The 16578-nt window shown below is 37.6% G+C and overlaps 2 protein-coding genes and 1 long non-coding RNA gene across 5 annotated transcripts in view; all 3 read left to right on the top strand.

Moving 5' to 3' along the window:
• The window catches only part of LOC114144959 (uncharacterized), a 5528-nt gene extending 4762 nt beyond the window's left edge, over positions 1–766 (top strand). The window contains exon 3 of the long non-coding RNA XR_003595592.1: positions 400–766. This is a non-coding gene — a long non-coding RNA (uncharacterized LOC114144959). The remainder of the gene's footprint in view (positions 1–399) is intronic.
• A 3954-nt stretch (positions 767–4720) lies between these two features.
• Positions 4721–9749, top strand: LOC114144955 (actin-5-like). Of its 3 annotated transcripts, none has more exons than XM_028018225.1 (9): positions 4721–4827; positions 6540–6664; positions 6734–6862; positions 7613–7723; positions 7814–7898; positions 7966–8127; positions 8203–8394; positions 8608–8789; positions 8868–9749. In XM_028018225.1, the coding sequence occupies exons 2-9, from the start codon at positions 6542–6544 to the stop codon at positions 9009–9011; spliced, it is 1128 nt and encodes a 375-aa protein (XP_027874026.1). In that variant the 5' UTR covers positions 4721–4827; positions 6540–6541; the 3' UTR covers positions 9012–9749. The 3 variants fall into 3 exon arrangements, with proteins under 3 accessions (XP_027874026.1, XP_027874028.1, XP_027874025.1); XM_028018227.1 differs by lacking the exon at positions 4721–4827 and adding an exon at positions 6092–6136 and having other exon boundaries at positions 6533–6664; XM_028018224.1 differs by lacking the exon at positions 4721–4827 and having other exon boundaries at positions 6530–6664.
• Positions 9750–13095: 3346 nt separating this feature from the next.
• LOC114144883 (MAP7 domain-containing protein 3-like) lies at positions 13096–15103 on the top strand. The gene is made up of 3 exons (XM_028018111.1): positions 13096–13124; positions 13879–14119; positions 14558–15103. Exons 1-3 carry the CDS (start codon positions 13096–13098, stop codon positions 15101–15103), a joined length of 816 nt encoding a protein of 271 aa, XP_027873912.1.
• The last annotated feature ends 1475 nt before the right edge of the window (positions 15104–16578 follow it).

The raw sequence follows: 16578 nt of genomic DNA, 5'->3' as shown, positions 1-16578 counted from the left end.
GCTCAGTATGTCTGTAATATCCTGTTTACCTTATATGGACATGAAGACCTGCAGAGCAAAACTCTTTAATTCTCAATATTTAATTTAATAACAAACCAAACAGCAGGATCTTCTTTTACATCGACTGAAACATTTTTGTTACTTTTTAAAAGATTTGATGTAACTGCAGCTTTTTAAGATTAAAGAATCATTTAAAGATCAAATAACAGAAAAAGAAAACGGAGATAATTTTGCTTCATGGATGATGAACAGAAGGAAACCAATGAAAACATTAAAGACTTGTTGTTATTTTGAAGCATTTTATTGTTATAATATTTCTGAAGACGCTGATCCTCCTGCAGCGTCTCAGTCCTGAACTATGAGTTTATTAATCTGGAGTGAAGTTTTGTTTTCCATCAGGCTGATGAAACGGATCCTGAGGTTCTGCTGAGGATGTAGCCGTCACGCCGCCGAGCTTCAGCCGCCGATGAACATCTCTGAGCCGCCGCTCTGAGCCGCTCGCCACACGTTGCCAACATTCCCAGCCGGTCTGGACCTGCAGGGAGGGAGTGTCTGCCTCCTGCTGGATCTGATTTACATGCAGCAACACTCAGACCAAAAAAGGTGAGAAGGCAGCAGCAGCTGAGCTTCCTGGGAATCCTCCAGCAGCAGCAAACAGCGTTTCCTCAACATCTACAAGCTGAGACAGGAAGGAGATAAAATCGGTTCTGTTCTGCTGAGGAATGCTGAGATGTTTCTGATCCACAGATTAAACAGGTTTCATCTCTTTTCTGGTTCATTTTCATTTTATTCAGCAACAAACAAAGGAAGGAAATGATGAGAAAATAGTTCATATGCAACATTCTCTGAGTTATTATTGTTTCAGGGAAATGGAAAGATGCACTGAAAGGTGATTTATTATAAGAATAAATTAAATTAACCTTTTAATATAACATCAAAATTATACTTTATTTAATGGTTAAGATCCTGTTTTAGAAAAATATTTAGGTATTTAAAAAACATCCAGAAAAAAACCCAAATTGAAATTATTTTATAATTAAAATTCCAACAATTTATGTGTTAATAATAGTTTTACTTTTCATTCAGTGATAAAATTAGAAGAATGTGTAAAACTTTATATATTTTGCTTAAAGATTCATATCTTTAGTTCATTATGAATATATGTGGTGTAGTTATAATCATCATAACTTTTTAAAAAGAGACACAAATGCTGCAAAATAGAATTAATTAAACTTTCTACAATTTCCTTTATTAATTCTTAACAATCCATAATTTCCAAAACTGTTGAAAAGTTATAAATTTAATGCAAAGCTTTGGATTTACTGAGTTAACTTTAATAAATCTGCTGATCAGTTTCTTTCTGGAAGGTAAAACTAAAAGCGTTTCAGAACCAGAACATCGTTTCTGCAGTCAGACACGGCGGTGGCAGAATGGTGATCTGGGACTTTAAATCTCCAATCAGTGACAATGTTTCTGATCCATAAAGAGATTTATTCAGTCTCTCTCCAGATTGAATTGCTGTTTTACTCCAGACTGAATAAATGAAATTTGTTTTTCCATGTTTGACCAGTTTGTGAAGCTTTTGGTGCAGATTTATCAAATTAATTTATAAATTTCTACATTTATGTCTGTTTAACAAAAGAAAAGTTTTAAGTCATTCGGTTGTTTTTCTGTATCTGATCGTTTTGTTAGATACTAAACCTCAGATTTCGGTATGAGGAATAAAAAATTAGTTGTATTCAGTTTTATACAATATAACTGAATATTTATTGATCATAATTTCCTGGTTTGGAATCTGAAGATCTGCTGGACGATCTTCTCGTCTTTAACTGCTGAGAAAAAGTTCTGGAGGTTCTGAGAAACTGAACAGGTTCAGATTTAACTGAACTTGTTCAGGTTCAGTTAAAGTTCAGACCCAGTGAATAAATGAGGATATTAGAGAAAAGTTCATTTATCCAGTAAATGATTCAGTCGGTGAATCTGTGGTTCTGGTTTACAGCCTGGTGAACGGCGCAGCCATCACTGGACAGCAGTAAAGGTACCGCTGACCTCTGACCTGTGATGGACATGAACCATCATCCAGGACTGCTGCCGCTGGCTTTCGCCTGTTCCACCTGTTGGCCACCTGGTGGCGCTGCAGCGCATCACAACAAACCACTCTGAACTCCATCAGGCAATATTTAATATTTAAATTATATTAATAAAGTTTTTCAATATCATTATTATTGTTACTGTGCAACATTAAAGGAATATTTAATAACTCTGAATATTAATCTGATTTATTTTCCATTTATAAACTGAAGAACTTCTCATAATTCTCTCTACTTATTATATTATGTTTTATTACAGAGTTTTAGATTAAACTCTACAGGACCTGCTCTTAATCTCAGTGTTTGTGTATAAAACAATAAAATGCACATTTCAGTCTGGTGTTTAAGTTATTAAACATTTTCAAACGTTTTGATAAAATATTCTGAGAATTTTCTGGGATTAAATCTGAATCTGGTGACTTTTAATTCATGTTTGGATTTTGATGCTGTTTGCTTTAGCCGTCCTGTTAGCATTAATCTGTTAGCATTAATCTGTTAGCATTAATCTGTTAGCATTAATCTGTTAGCATTAATGCTACTGTCCTCTGAACACTGATCTGTCCAACTGAACAGCCGTGTTCCTGAACGCATCACCAGGATGAAAACAGGAGATACTAACAGTTCAAAACCAAGATTATCATTTTATCATCATCAGATTATCATGTAGTTTTATTAACATCTGATCATTTTATCAATAATTTGATCTGTCAGAAGAATTTAAGAAACATGATTAAAGTTTATCTTTATTTAACTGCAGATTAAACATAAATTAGAATAATTATTAACTCTTTAATCGACCAAACAGACTAACAGAAGAACTCTGACCTGTTGGTTCTGTTGGTTCTGGTCCAGAATCCTGTGGTTTGTTACCAACCTGAGGATCTCAGGTAGCCTCTGCTGCATAAAGGTTCAAATATATTTGATGCCTGCAGTGTGATTTATTAAGACTCAGTAACTGAGGAAACATGAAGTCAGTAAAAATATTAATACTGATGAGATTTTAATCTCTGGAGGTCAGAGAGAGAAATTACTGCTGCTGATTCATATTCAAAAAACAATCTGAAGGCCTCAGTTTTATCACTTTATTACTTTTATTACTTACTCATAAATAGTTAATGAATGAACTAATGTGTTGATAATGATCTGTTGTTTACAGGCGGATCGTCATGGAGGCAGAAATCACATCAGGAAACGTGACTGCAGTCGATTTTCTGGAAAACTGAGATTGTTGACATGAAGTTTCCGCTGAGCCAGAAAATCTCTGATCAAACCTGGAGGAAAAAGATCTGAGATTTTACTGCAGATATGAAATACATTCATTTAACATGTGGCAGATTTTTCTATTCAGCCCCCTTTACTCTGATGCCTCTTGATGAAATGCAGAGAAAATATTCTCCTGCTGTGACCAACATGAGAAAAACAAAGCAGAACCAGAAACAGAGTGAATGTGATTTAATCTCAGTGTGAATCAAACTGTTCTGGTTTTAGAGGATCATCAGAGAAAAACGCTGCCAGTTTCTACAGGCCTGCCCTGATTGGCTACGGCAGCCTGGGAGGCCCAAACAGAAACAAACCAACGTTACAAAGTTCAAATAAACAAAACAAAATATAAACCATCAACAGTGATTATCAGACATCCATAAACAATCTGCAACATTCATCATTTAGAAAATTCACTATGAATAATTTACAAATTTACCTTAAATAGTCTACAAGGTTAAATAACTTACACAATTCATTTTAAATAGTTTACTATCCAAAATTAATTTGGATTTACTCATGTAAACTCATGTAAAAACATGTAAACTCATGTAAAACATGTAAAAACATGTAAACTCATATAAAAAGTTCAACACATTTAAATCTCAACAGGATCAACTTGTTAAAACCACAAAACAAAAATAAATAAAACACAAATAAACTTAAAATCTTTTCTCTAATTAGAGCAAAATGAACAAGTTTATGTTTCAGAAAATGAAAAGCAAAGAGCAACAAACAAACAAAACCAATCAATCTGGAAAATAAAGAGAAAATCTAAACAAAATGAAAATATGATCAACTTTTGGTTTGATCTCTAAACAGCTGAAATAAAATCACAAAAACTTCAGGAAAATAATTTCTCTCACATTCTGAGCTGCACTCAGTTTCCCTGCAGAGACACTAAAACTATTTAATCTACTGAGAACTTTGAACTAATAAAATAAACGTTGATGAGGATTTTTACAACCTAAACAGATTTATTATTTTAACTTGACTCCAGCTGGCAGGAAGCCCATCAAACAGACTCGCCCTTCATTTCCTCCAACAGATACAGAATGAACAGGTGAGCAGCTCACCTGTTTCTCTGCAGTAAGTCTGTTCACTCCGTGACGCCCCCTAGTGGCCAGTTTGCATCATACTAGAAATATCTTCATGTTGAGGTTGAAGGTCTGCAGATGCAGCGAGTTTCTTTCTCTGCTTTAGTCAGAAAATAATCAGTTTTTCTCACTAAACTCCACAGATTTACTGCAGTAGAAAGAGTTCATTATGAATGACTCAGCATATTTCAATAACAATTATTTATTAATTCAGATCATTTATTGTTTATTTTCCCTGTAGTTTGTTGGACTCTGGATGCAGTTACAGACAAGGACCAGCAGGTGGCAGGCTGCTGAGTCCAGAAAACTTCAAAACTGAACAAAGTTCATTTCTTATCGGCTCACCTACCGGAAGTTAAGCAGCAGCTCACCTGGAGCAGGTAAGTGTCAGAATGTGTCTGGTTTGTTTTTCTAAATGGAGAATAATTAAATTAAATACATGCTGGTTTAGTTTAGGTCAAACGGTCATTATTTCTGTCTCTAACACCCTGATATGAGGAGAAATGATTCTTGTTCTGGCTGATGGACTAAGATGGATTCAGGTTCTGGCTGATTTCTGAGGACTGGACCCAGCAGAACCGGTCTGACCTCAGCCCAGATTATGGGGGAGAATTTCCTCATGAACTCATTTTTCTTATTAAGCTAATTTAAAAACTGAACTAATCTTGTTTTAATTAAATCTTGATTAAAGCTGGTCTTTATAACTGGACTTGGTACCTTTGGACCGAAACCTGATGATTCATTTCATCATAAAACTATTTAGTTACATTTAAATAAGTAACTATTTGGGGAAAAGTACTCTACAGAACTATATATGTTACTTTTACTAGAGTAACATTACTATGAAGTATCACTAGTCCTAGTAAAATGTCTGGATCTTCTAACCACTGAGATTAAAATCATTAATGAAGAAAAAACATGTTGAAAAATGTTGTGATACAGAAAAACCTACAAATGTGTTAGAGTGAGGCATCTTGTTTATACACCAGCTTTGTTGTTACAACGTTGTTTTCTAGATATGCACTTTATACATATATACATACATACTGTATATATATATATATTAATGCCAGTATTTTTAAAAACCTTAACCTTATTCTGACTCAAGTTACCAAATACTTTTCATTCTTTCTTCATTTGTTGGACAATAAAATTTGACTTTTGCTTAATGTTGAAGTTGAGCAACTTTTACCTGATTACAGGTAAGATCTTTATTTGACCTGTTTTTGGATCTTTATTTATTTCCTTTCAGTTTCTCCATTGTTTTCCTGTTTACTGATTATCTTTATAATAATTATTGATGCTTCACTTTTCTACTTTTTCATGGATCCTAAAACTATTTTAGACTTTTACTGTATCAGTTTAGAGTCTATAATATGAGAACAGATGCTTCCTTTATGGCCAAATGTTCTGTTTTAACATAATTATATCAGATTAATTATGTTTTTTAAGGATGTGATAAATGTCAGGGTTCAAATCCTTCATTTCCATCCATCCATCCATCCATTTTCTGTTCACCCTTGTCCCTAATGGGGTCGGGAGGGTTGCTGGTGCCCATCTCCAGCTACGTTCCGGGCGAGAGGCGGGGTACACCCTGGACAGGTCGCCAGTCTGTCGCAGGGCTCCTTCATTTCTTTGTTTTTATTAAATTAGGAAGGAAACTAAAAGCAGCATTAATGTCAATGTTTGGTTTCAGAAATGAGGGCTGCACAGTGGCGCAGTTGGTAGCACTGTTGCCTTGCAGCAAGAAGGTCCTGGGTTCGATTCCCGGCCGGGGTCTTTCTGCATGGAGTTTGCATGTTCTCCCTGTGCATGCGTGGGTTCTCTCCGGGTACTCCGGCTTCCTCCCACAGTCCAAAAACATGACTGTCAGGTCAATTGGTTTCTCTAAATTCTCCCTAGGTGTGAGTGTGTGTGTGCATGGTTGTTTGTCCTGTATGTCTCTGTGTTGCCCTGCGACAGACTGGCGACCTGTCCAGGGTGTACCCCGCCTCTCGCCCGGAACGTAGCTGGAGATGGGCACCAGCAACCCTCCCGACCCCATTAGGGACAAGGGTGAACAGAAAATGGATGGATGGATGGATGGTTTCAGAAATGGAGAAACAAGTCGCTCCTGTCGTCATTGACAACGGCTCCGGTTTTACCAAAGCTGGTTTTTCTGGAGAAGATGCTCCCTGCGCCGTGTTTCCGTCAGTGGTTGGTCGCCCCACGCACCAGGTCAGAGGTCAACTCGGCATCTCAGGAGTGAAGGAGAGGCGGCGGGAAGGTGACGGTGTCTGTCTGCAGGGCGTGGCGGTGGCTGGAGGACAGAAGGACAGATTTATAGGAGCTGAAGCTCTGAGTCACAGAGATCTGCTGACCCTGAAGAATCCCATCGAACGTGGCGTCGTCGTCAACTGGGACGACATGGAGAAGGTGAGGAGAGAAACTGGTTTCCATTCTGACTGATCCAGGATCGTTTCTGGTTAAAACCTGATGGGTTTGACTGGAACTGAAGCTGTTTTAGTTTCTGGCTGACTCTTCACTGAGTCTCCATTCACCATGAATTTGCCCAAATTGAAATTAGAAAAATAAAGTTGCTTAATAAAAACAACAATTTTGGAAAACTAAAGTTTTTCAATAAATCGGTTTTGCAGAAGGAAGAGCTGCTTTTTTCAGCCGTATTGAAATCAATGTTTTTCCAAAAACTGCAATGGTTAAACTTTCAGCATCAGACGAGTCACATGATCAGCAGCCAGCTGTTACTACTGATGGAAACCATGAAGAAGACGACAGGAAGTGGTTGGAGGAAGATGGTTTGTGTTTTCCAGTCAGTGGCTCCAGCAGAACTCTCACTGCTTCACAGTTCAGAAAAAGTTCATTCCAACATGTTGAATAAATAACTAATCAGTAAAATCACAACCCAAAATATGTAGCCGCTCCCAGGTAGGCGGGGCTTGTTGCTCCAAAGCCTGAACGTCTCCTCTGATTGGCTGACAGACGATGAGCGCCTCATGGATATATCTCATGTAATTTTTATGGACTGATCATGTGTGAATAAGACTATTCACACATGATTTTAATTTAAAAAACTGTGTTTTTCAACATTAGCAGAACATCGACAAAGATTTTCTCTCATCTGTATCCGAAACTCAGCCTCTCTGAGTTTCTCTGTTGTGTTTGCAGATCTGGCATCACACCTTCTACAACGAGCTTCACGTTGATCCTGCGAATCATCCGGTCCTGCTGACCGAGGCGCCGCTCAACCCCAAACCAAACAAGGAGAAGACGACACAGGTGAGTCCGGTCTGACGGGTTCAATTCACCCTGAAGTCACACGTCAGATTCAGACCTCCTCTAACAGCAGATGACCTTTGGTCTGGTCAGGTCATGTTCGAGGCCTTCAGCTGTCCTGCCATGTACGTGGCCATGCAGCCGGTCCTGTCCATGTACTCCTCTGGTCGGACCACAGGTGGATGAACTCTGCTGGATTTAACTTCCTGTCATTCCAGGTTTCTGATCATGTTTTCATCCTGAAGGGACGGTGATGGAGTCCGGTGACGGCTGCAGTCATGCCGTTCCGGTTTATGAAGGCTACGCTCTGCCTCAGGCCGTCCTGCGCCTGAACCTGGGTGGAGCGGACCTGACGGATTACCTGGTGAAGCTCCTGACCAGCAGAGGATTCAGCTTCAGCTCCGCCGGTTTGTTAAACCTTCAGCTGATCTTCTGACTGGACAGGAGGATATTCACGCTGATGGTTCTGCGTAACGTTTCAGGTCAGCGTGAGATGGTAAATGGTATGAAGGAGAAGCTCTGCTTCGTGGCTCTGGACTTCGACCAGGAGGTGAAGTCGGCGGCTTCTTCCTCCTCCCTGGACAAAACCTACAAGCTTCCTGATGGACGAGACATTTCCATCGGCGCAGAGCGGATCCGCTGTCCAGAGGCGCTCTTCAAGCCTGAACTCATCGGTTTGTAACAGATTTACCATCAACTGTGGAACCAAACACACGACCTGCAGAAACCTGGCAGAGACAGAAATCAGTGAATGAATCAGACGGAGTCAGTGACCCGTTTCACCTCGTTTCCTGTTCCTCCTTCAGTCTGCTGTCTCTCTGAACTCTGAAGGGTTTTAGTATCTCCTCCATGTTAAAGACTCTGACTGAAATGATTGTGGTTTTTAGAAATGGAGGCAGCTGGAGTTCATGAAACCATCCACAGCAGCATCATGAAGTGTGAGGTGGATGTTCGTAAAGACCTTTTCTCCACCATCCTGCTGTCTGGAGGCTCCACCTTGTTCTCTGGGATCTCTGATCGCATGAAGAAGGAAATCTCTCATCTCGCCCCGCCGACCGTGAAGATCCAGGTTCAGATCCTTCATTTTATCAACCACTGATCAGATACTTTGACTATGCCGTTGTTTCTTCATGTTGCCTGTGTCCAGATCTTCGCCCCCGCTGAGAGGCAGTTCTCCGTCTGGAACGGCGGCTCCGTTCTGGCCTCGCTCTCCTCCTTCCAGCAGATGTGGATCAGCAAACAGGAATACGAGGAATCCGGTCCGGGCGTCGTTCACCGTAAATGTTTCTAACCTCCATCGGCTGGGTGATGATTACACCACCTGCTCCACCCGTCTGAACGGATCTGGACAGAAACGTGTTGAACAAAATCAATGGGTTAAACATTTTTAATTAAACTTTTGGGAACTGCAGAGATTTTTCCTTATCCAGCTGCAGGAAGCCTCTAGAGGGCGCTGTGGTCTGATGGGGTTGGTAGAGTCTGACTTTATTCAACAGAAACATTAAAAACCATTTCTGTATAGACTGAGGGTCGGTGTGTTTACTCTAATATTAAATTTAAATGACCGACATCACTGCTGAAAACCTGAACTCAGTAAAATAATGTGTTTTATGATGAATGATGTTTATTTAGCAGCTTTTGATCAACTTGTAGCAGAAATCCTGATCTGTTTAGAGTCTCTGACGGTTTTACAGAAAAATTTAAACATGAATTAATTCAAAAATAATTAGTTTCAAACTAAAATGTCTTTTTTTTCTGGGGTTTATCCTCAATTAGAAACCAACATTAAAATTTCTGTTACTAATTTCTGAAATTTCCAGGCTATTTATCTTCATAGCTCTGGAGAAACTTTTTTTGTTTTTCCACTGATCCAAACTTTTAATATTGAAAAATCTTCAATTGTAAAAAAATTATTTTCAGCTGTAAAACCTTTTATGTGCATCTTTTATTATTTCTGACATATTATTGTAAATTCAACTCCTGGAAATGAAAACACTGAATTTAATAAACCCAAATTATTCATTATCATTTATCGTGTTTATTAAACCGTCTCTTTAATGAATTTAACTGCAGCAGCTCTTGTTTCAGTTTCATTTGTATCTTCATGAGTTGAAATTTTGTTCCAATCAGAAACAGATGATCACTGATCAGGATCAATAGATAATCATGTGATCTATTGATCAGGATCAATAGATAATCATGTGATCACTGATCAGGATCAATAGATAATCATCTGATCACAGATCAGGATCAATACATTAATCATGTGATCACTGATCAGGATCAATACATTAATCATGTGATCTATTGATCAGGATCAATAGATAATCATGTGATCTATTGATCAGGATCAATAGATAATCATCTGATCACTGATCAAGATCAATAGATAATCATGTGATCTATTGATCAGGATCAATAGATAATCATGTGATCACTGATCAGGATCAATAGATAATCATCTGATCACTGATCAGGATCAATACATTAATCATGTGATCACTGATCAGGATCAATACATTAATCATGTGATCACTGATCAGGATCAATACATTAATCATGTGATCTATTGATCAGGATCAATAGATAATTATCTGATCACTGATCAGGATCAATAGATAATTATCTGATCACTGATCAGGATCAATAGATAATCATGTGATCACTGATCAGGATCAATAGATAATCATCTGATCACTGATCAAGATCAATAGATAATCATGTGATCACTGATCAGGATCAATAGATAATCATCTGATCACTGATCAGGATCAATACATTAATCATGTGATCACTGATCAGGATCAATACATTAATCATGTGATCACTGATCAGGATCAATACATTAATCATGTGATGATCAAATGATTAATGTATTGATCCTGATCAGTGATCAGATGATTATCTATTGATCAGGATCAATAGATAATCATGTGATCTATTGATCAGGATCAATAGATAATTATCTGATCACTGATCAGGATCAATAGATAATCATGTGATCTATTGATCAGGATCAATAGATAATCATGTGATCACTGATCAGGATCAATAGATAATCATCTGATCACTGATCAGGATCAATAGATAATCATCTGATCACTGATCAGGATCAATAGATGAACCATCTGATCACTGATCAGGATCAATAGATAATCATCTGATCACTGATCAAGATCAATAGATAATCATGTGATCTATTGATCAGGATCAATAGATAATCATCTGATCACTGATCAGGATCAATAGATAATCATCTGATCACTGATCAGGATCAATAGATAATCATGTGATCTATTGATCAGGATCAATAGATAATCATCTGATCACTGATCAGGATCAATAGATAATCATCTGATCACTGATCAAGATCAATAGATAATCATGTGATCACTGATCAGGATCAATAGATAATCATGTGATCTATTGATCAGGATCAATAGATAATCATTTGATCACTGATCAGGATCAATAGATGAACCATCTGATCACTGATCAGGATCAATAGATAATCATCTGATCACTGATCAGGATCAATAGATGAACCATCTGATCACTGATCAGGATCAATAGATTAACCATCTGATCACTGATCAGGATCAATAGATAATCATCTGATCACTGATCAGGATCAATAGATGAACCATCTGATCACTGATCAGGATCAATAGATTAACCATCTGATCACTGATCAGGATCAATAGATAACCATCTGATCACTGATCAGGATCAATAGATAACCATCTGATCACTGATCAGGATCAATAGATGAACCATCTGATCACTGATCAGGATCAATAGATAATCATCTGATCACTGATCAGGATCAATAGATGAACCATCTGATCACTGATCAGGATCAATAGATGAACCATCTGATCACTGATCAGGATCAATAGATAATCATCTGATCACTGATCAGGATCAATAGATGAACCATCTGATCACTGATCAGGATCAATAGATAATCATCTGATCACTGATCAGGATCAATAGATGAACCATCTGATCACTGATCAGGATCAATAGATAATCATCTGATCACTGATCAGGATCAATAGATGAACCATCTGATCACTGATCAGGATCAATAGATGAACCATCTGATCACTGATCAGGATCAATAGATGAACCATCTGATCACTGATCAGGATCAATAGATAATCATCTGATCACTGATCAGGATCAATAGAAACGTCTCAGTTTCTTTTCTCAGCTGCTTTTATCTGAATGAAGCTTCAGAATTTTATCAACAGGAACAAATAAAGAAAATCAGAATTTAAAGGTAAATTTCTTACTGCTGTTAAACATATTTGATCAAATGATGAGACATAATCCATATATTCTAGACTCACTAATGATAAAATTAATATTTATTTCCTGTCATTTATTGTCTGCTTTAGGTCTTAAATGTGAAAAACATTTAAAATATGATCAGAGTTCAGTTTGTCTTTTTCTGAAAGTTTAATTTTCTTCTGTGTAAAATTTAGATGTTTTTCTTTGTTTCAGAAATAAAAATTAACAAATTCTGTTTAGTTCATAGCCACATAGAAAATATTTATTTGTTAATTTTCATGGGTAAAGAAGTTATGCAAATCAAAACCAATTTAAATGAATAAGAACTGGATAAAATGTTTCTGGGTTTAATAACTCTTTACTGTAAATGTTCAGCAGCTATTTTAATATTTTATATCAATAGGTTGTCTAGAGCTGATTTTTGTTATACAAGTAAAAATATATTAATAATTATATTGTAATTCCCTCAGAGGGCAGAACAGATCAAATCTCTGCTGATAATAATTAATATTTGGTTTACAGGATTTCTGCTATAAATATGATTTTATCATCATCTATTTTATTCCTGCAGATTCTGACATGGAAACGTAGAAAATCCATAAAGTCCATAAAGTTCTGCAGATTCTAAACCCAAACCTGCTTCTGTTCAGGTCTGAAGGTTAAACTGTCAAATTATTTCATAAATAGCATAAAGTAATTTTTATTGCTTATTCATATCTGTGGGAGGGTTGAATAATTTGGCTCTGCACAAATTTTCAATCAAAAATTTAACTGTAGTGAAATATTTTATTTTTGAAATAAAAGTTTTGTGTAGAAATAATTTTTTTATTTAAATCAGAAACTTTTTATCACTGAGTGAAATAGTTATTTCTAAACTTTTATTTATGCATGTTAAAAATCTTTGGTCTGAATTTTCCCTGTTTTTAGTTGAATTCAACGTTTTGATTTCAGAGAACAGGAACTTCCTGGGCGGGGCTTAAAGACGGATTCCTATTGGTCAGAGCTGAGTAAAGCAGCTGCTGATCCCGCCCACCTCCAAACTGCAAAACTCCAGTAAGAAACATTATTTATAGGAGATCATGAACAACTGGGACAAAAGGAGATCCTGGTAGAACCGTGTCAGGTTCAAATAACCTAAACACCTTGACACAGACGTAGACAAAGGAAAAAGAGACAAGTGAATTCAATTTTACTTGCTTGCAAGGAGAGACAGACAGAAATGTGCTTTTGAAATGTGTTATAATTTCTTGCTGCTCTGAAGCACATTCTGCCATATTCTCCCTTTTAATTTCCTAAGGGGCGATCCCTAGTTACATAGATCATTTTTCTTATCTCAAGTCAGTTACATTGCTTTGTTATTTCTTCAGTTATTTCTTCTGTTATCTTGACTGCAGACACGCCACACCTACAAGCTGACAGGTAAGTTCAGTTTCTGTTTTCTTCCACTTGCAACTGCAAGACAGGAACTGAAAAACTCAGAACAATGGGAGAACAGAACAACAACTTCACACATCAAATACAGTGAACATAAGATAACAGACTAAATATTTCTAACAAACTGTCATTTTTCTGAGTTCGTCTTAGGAATCCTGATCAGAATATTACAGTGATCAAGTCAGGAAGAGACAAAGACATGGACACGTTTTCCTGCATCATTTAAAAAAAATGTTAACAGAAGTTTTTCAGATTGTTGCTCTGAACTCTAAACTTGTTCAAACTTTTAGCTCAGTTTTTTCCTCCTTCGTCTCTCTGGTGTTTTTTTCTCTCCTGAACAAATGAAGGTAAATCTTCAAACCTGATAAGATGAAAACCTGCTGCTGATCCAGAACTCCACTGGGATTCCACCATTAAACATCCACCAGGGCTAAGCCAAGCATTAGCACTGAGGCTAAGACAAGCATTAGCACTGAGGCTAAGCCAAGCATTAGCACTGAGGCTAAGCCAAGCATTAGCATTGAGGCTAAGACAAGCATTAGCATTGAGGCTAAGCCAAGCATTAGCACTGAGGCTAAGCCAAGCATTAGCATTGAGGCTAAGCCAAGCATTAGCATTGAGGCTAAGACAAGCATTAGCATTGAGGCTACGCCAAGCATTAGCATTGAGGCTAAGCCAAGCATTAGCACTGAGGCTAAGCCAAGCATTAGCACTGAGGCTAAGCCAAGCATTAGCATTGAGACTAAGACAAGCATTAGCATTGAGGCTAAGACAAGCATTAGCATTGAGGCTAAGCCAAGCATTAGCACTGAGGCTAAGCCAAGCATTAGCATTGAGGCTAAGACAAGCATTAGCACTGAGGCTAAGACAAGCATTAGCATTGAGACTAAGACAAGCATTAGCACTGAGGCTAAGACAAGCATTAGCATTGAGGCTAAGCCAAGCATTAGCACTGAGGCTAAGCCAAGCATTAGCACTGAGGCTAAGACAAGCATTAGCACTGAGGCTAAGACAAGCATTAGCATTGAGGCTAAGACAAGCATTAGCATTGAGGCTAAGCCAAGCATTAGCACTGAGGCTAAGACAAGCATTAGCATTGAGACTAAGACAAGCATTAGCACTGAGGCTAAGACAAGCATTAGCATTGAGGCTAAGCCAAGCATTAGCACTGAGGCTAAGACAAGCATTAGCACTGAGGCTAAGACAAGCATTAGCATTGAGGCTAAGCCAAGCATTAGCACTGAGGCTAAGACAAGCATTAGCATTGAGGCTAAGACAAGCATTAGCATTGAGGCTACGCCAAGCATTAGCATTGAGGCTAAGCCAAGCATTAGCACTGAGGCTAAGCCAAGCATTAGCATTGAGGCTAAGACAAGCATTAGCATTGAGGCTAAGCCAAGCATTAGCATAGAGGCTAAGCCAAGCATTAGCACAGAGGCTAAGCCAAGCATTAGCACTGAGGCTAAGACAAGCATTAGCATTGAGGCTAAGACAAGCATTAGCATAGAGGCTAAGACAAGCATTAGCACAGAGGCTAAGCCAAGCATTAGCACTGAGGCTAAGACAAGCATTAGCATTGAGACTAAGACAAGCATTAGCATTGAGGCTAAGACAAGCATTAGCACTGAGGCTAAGACAAGCATTAGCATTTAGGCTAAGCCAAGCATTAGCACTGAGGCTAAGCCAAGCATTAGCACTGAGGCTAAGACAAGCATTAGCATTGAGGCTAAGACAAGCATTAGCACTGAGGCTAAGACAAGCATTAGCATTGAGGCTAAGACAAGCATTAGCATTGAGGCTAAGCCAAGCATTAGCACTGAGGCTAAGACAAGCATTAGCATTGAGGCTAAGCCAACAATTAGCATTGAGGCTAAGCCAAGCATTAGCACTGAGGCTAAGACAAGCATTAGCATAGAGGCTAAGACAAGCATTAGCATAGAGGCTAAGCCAAGCATTAGCACTGAGGCTAAGACAAGCATTAGCATTGAGACTAAGACAAGTATTAGCATTGAGGCTAAGACAAGCATTAGCACTGAGGCTAAGCCAAGCATTAGCATTGAGGCTAAGCCAAGCATTAGCACTGAGGCTAAGACAAGCATTAGCATTGAGGCTAAGACAAGCATTAGCACTGAGGCTAAGACAAGCATTAGCATTGAGGCTAAGACAAGCATTAGCATAGAGGCTCAGTCATCCTGAACTCTGAGGTTCAGTAACAATAAAAGATTTTTTATTTCACCATAAATGGACTGAACTTATATAGCGCTTTTCCAGTCATTTTTGACCACTCAAAGCGTGGTCACATTCACAAACACACACATTTATAACACCGACCGACCGATCGGTAGGCAATTTGGGGTTAAGTGCCTTGCCCAGAGGCACATCGACATGTGGCAGGAGGAAGCTGGAATCGAACTTACAACCTTCCGATCGCAAGACGACTATTCTACCAAAGAGCCACAGTCGCCCCGACTATTTACATATTTACATAAATATGTAATTGATTGATAATCTCTTCAGTGTTTGTTACACCATTAATAAAGACACAATGAGTAACATTCATACCAACTTTATTTAAAATAAAATCCATGTTTCAAATCAAACAGCCAGAAAATCCATTCAGTAAAACTTTAACAGTTTCAGACTCAAGATGGTTCATCATGAAGAATCGAGGCTTTCTGCAGCATCAGAGGAGATTTATGATTCATTTATTACAACAAATAATCACTAAATTATTCAGAAACATTTTATTGTGAAATGTGAAAAAATAAGAGCCATTAAATGAATCTGACAAAACTTTACCTGTAAGAGTAAAAAATAATCAGATGAAGAACATTTTGTCACTTTAATAAGAACCAAACAATCCCAACTTTATACAAGTTACTCATAATTTCACTTTATATTTTTGATTCATCAGTTGGAAAATAGTAAACAATAAAAATACAAATAAATTTACAGACTTTCATGTCAAAATGTTTGTGAATTAAAGGTTCCATTTATAAAAAAGAAAATATAAAACAACCGAAATAAAAATGTAAAGAACTAAATAATTCCTAATATCTTATTAAAGACAGCAGGAAAATTAATAATAAAACAGAAATATGACATTTTTATAACAATGTTTGTTCTGC

Source organism: Xiphophorus couchianus, chromosome 5 (assembly GCF_001444195.1).
Source record: "Xiphophorus couchianus chromosome 5, X_couchianus-1.0, whole genome shotgun sequence".
Taxonomy (NCBI): Eukaryota; Metazoa; Chordata; class Actinopteri; order Cyprinodontiformes; family Poeciliidae; genus Xiphophorus; species Xiphophorus couchianus.
This window is presented reverse-complemented; position numbering and strand designations above follow the sequence as displayed.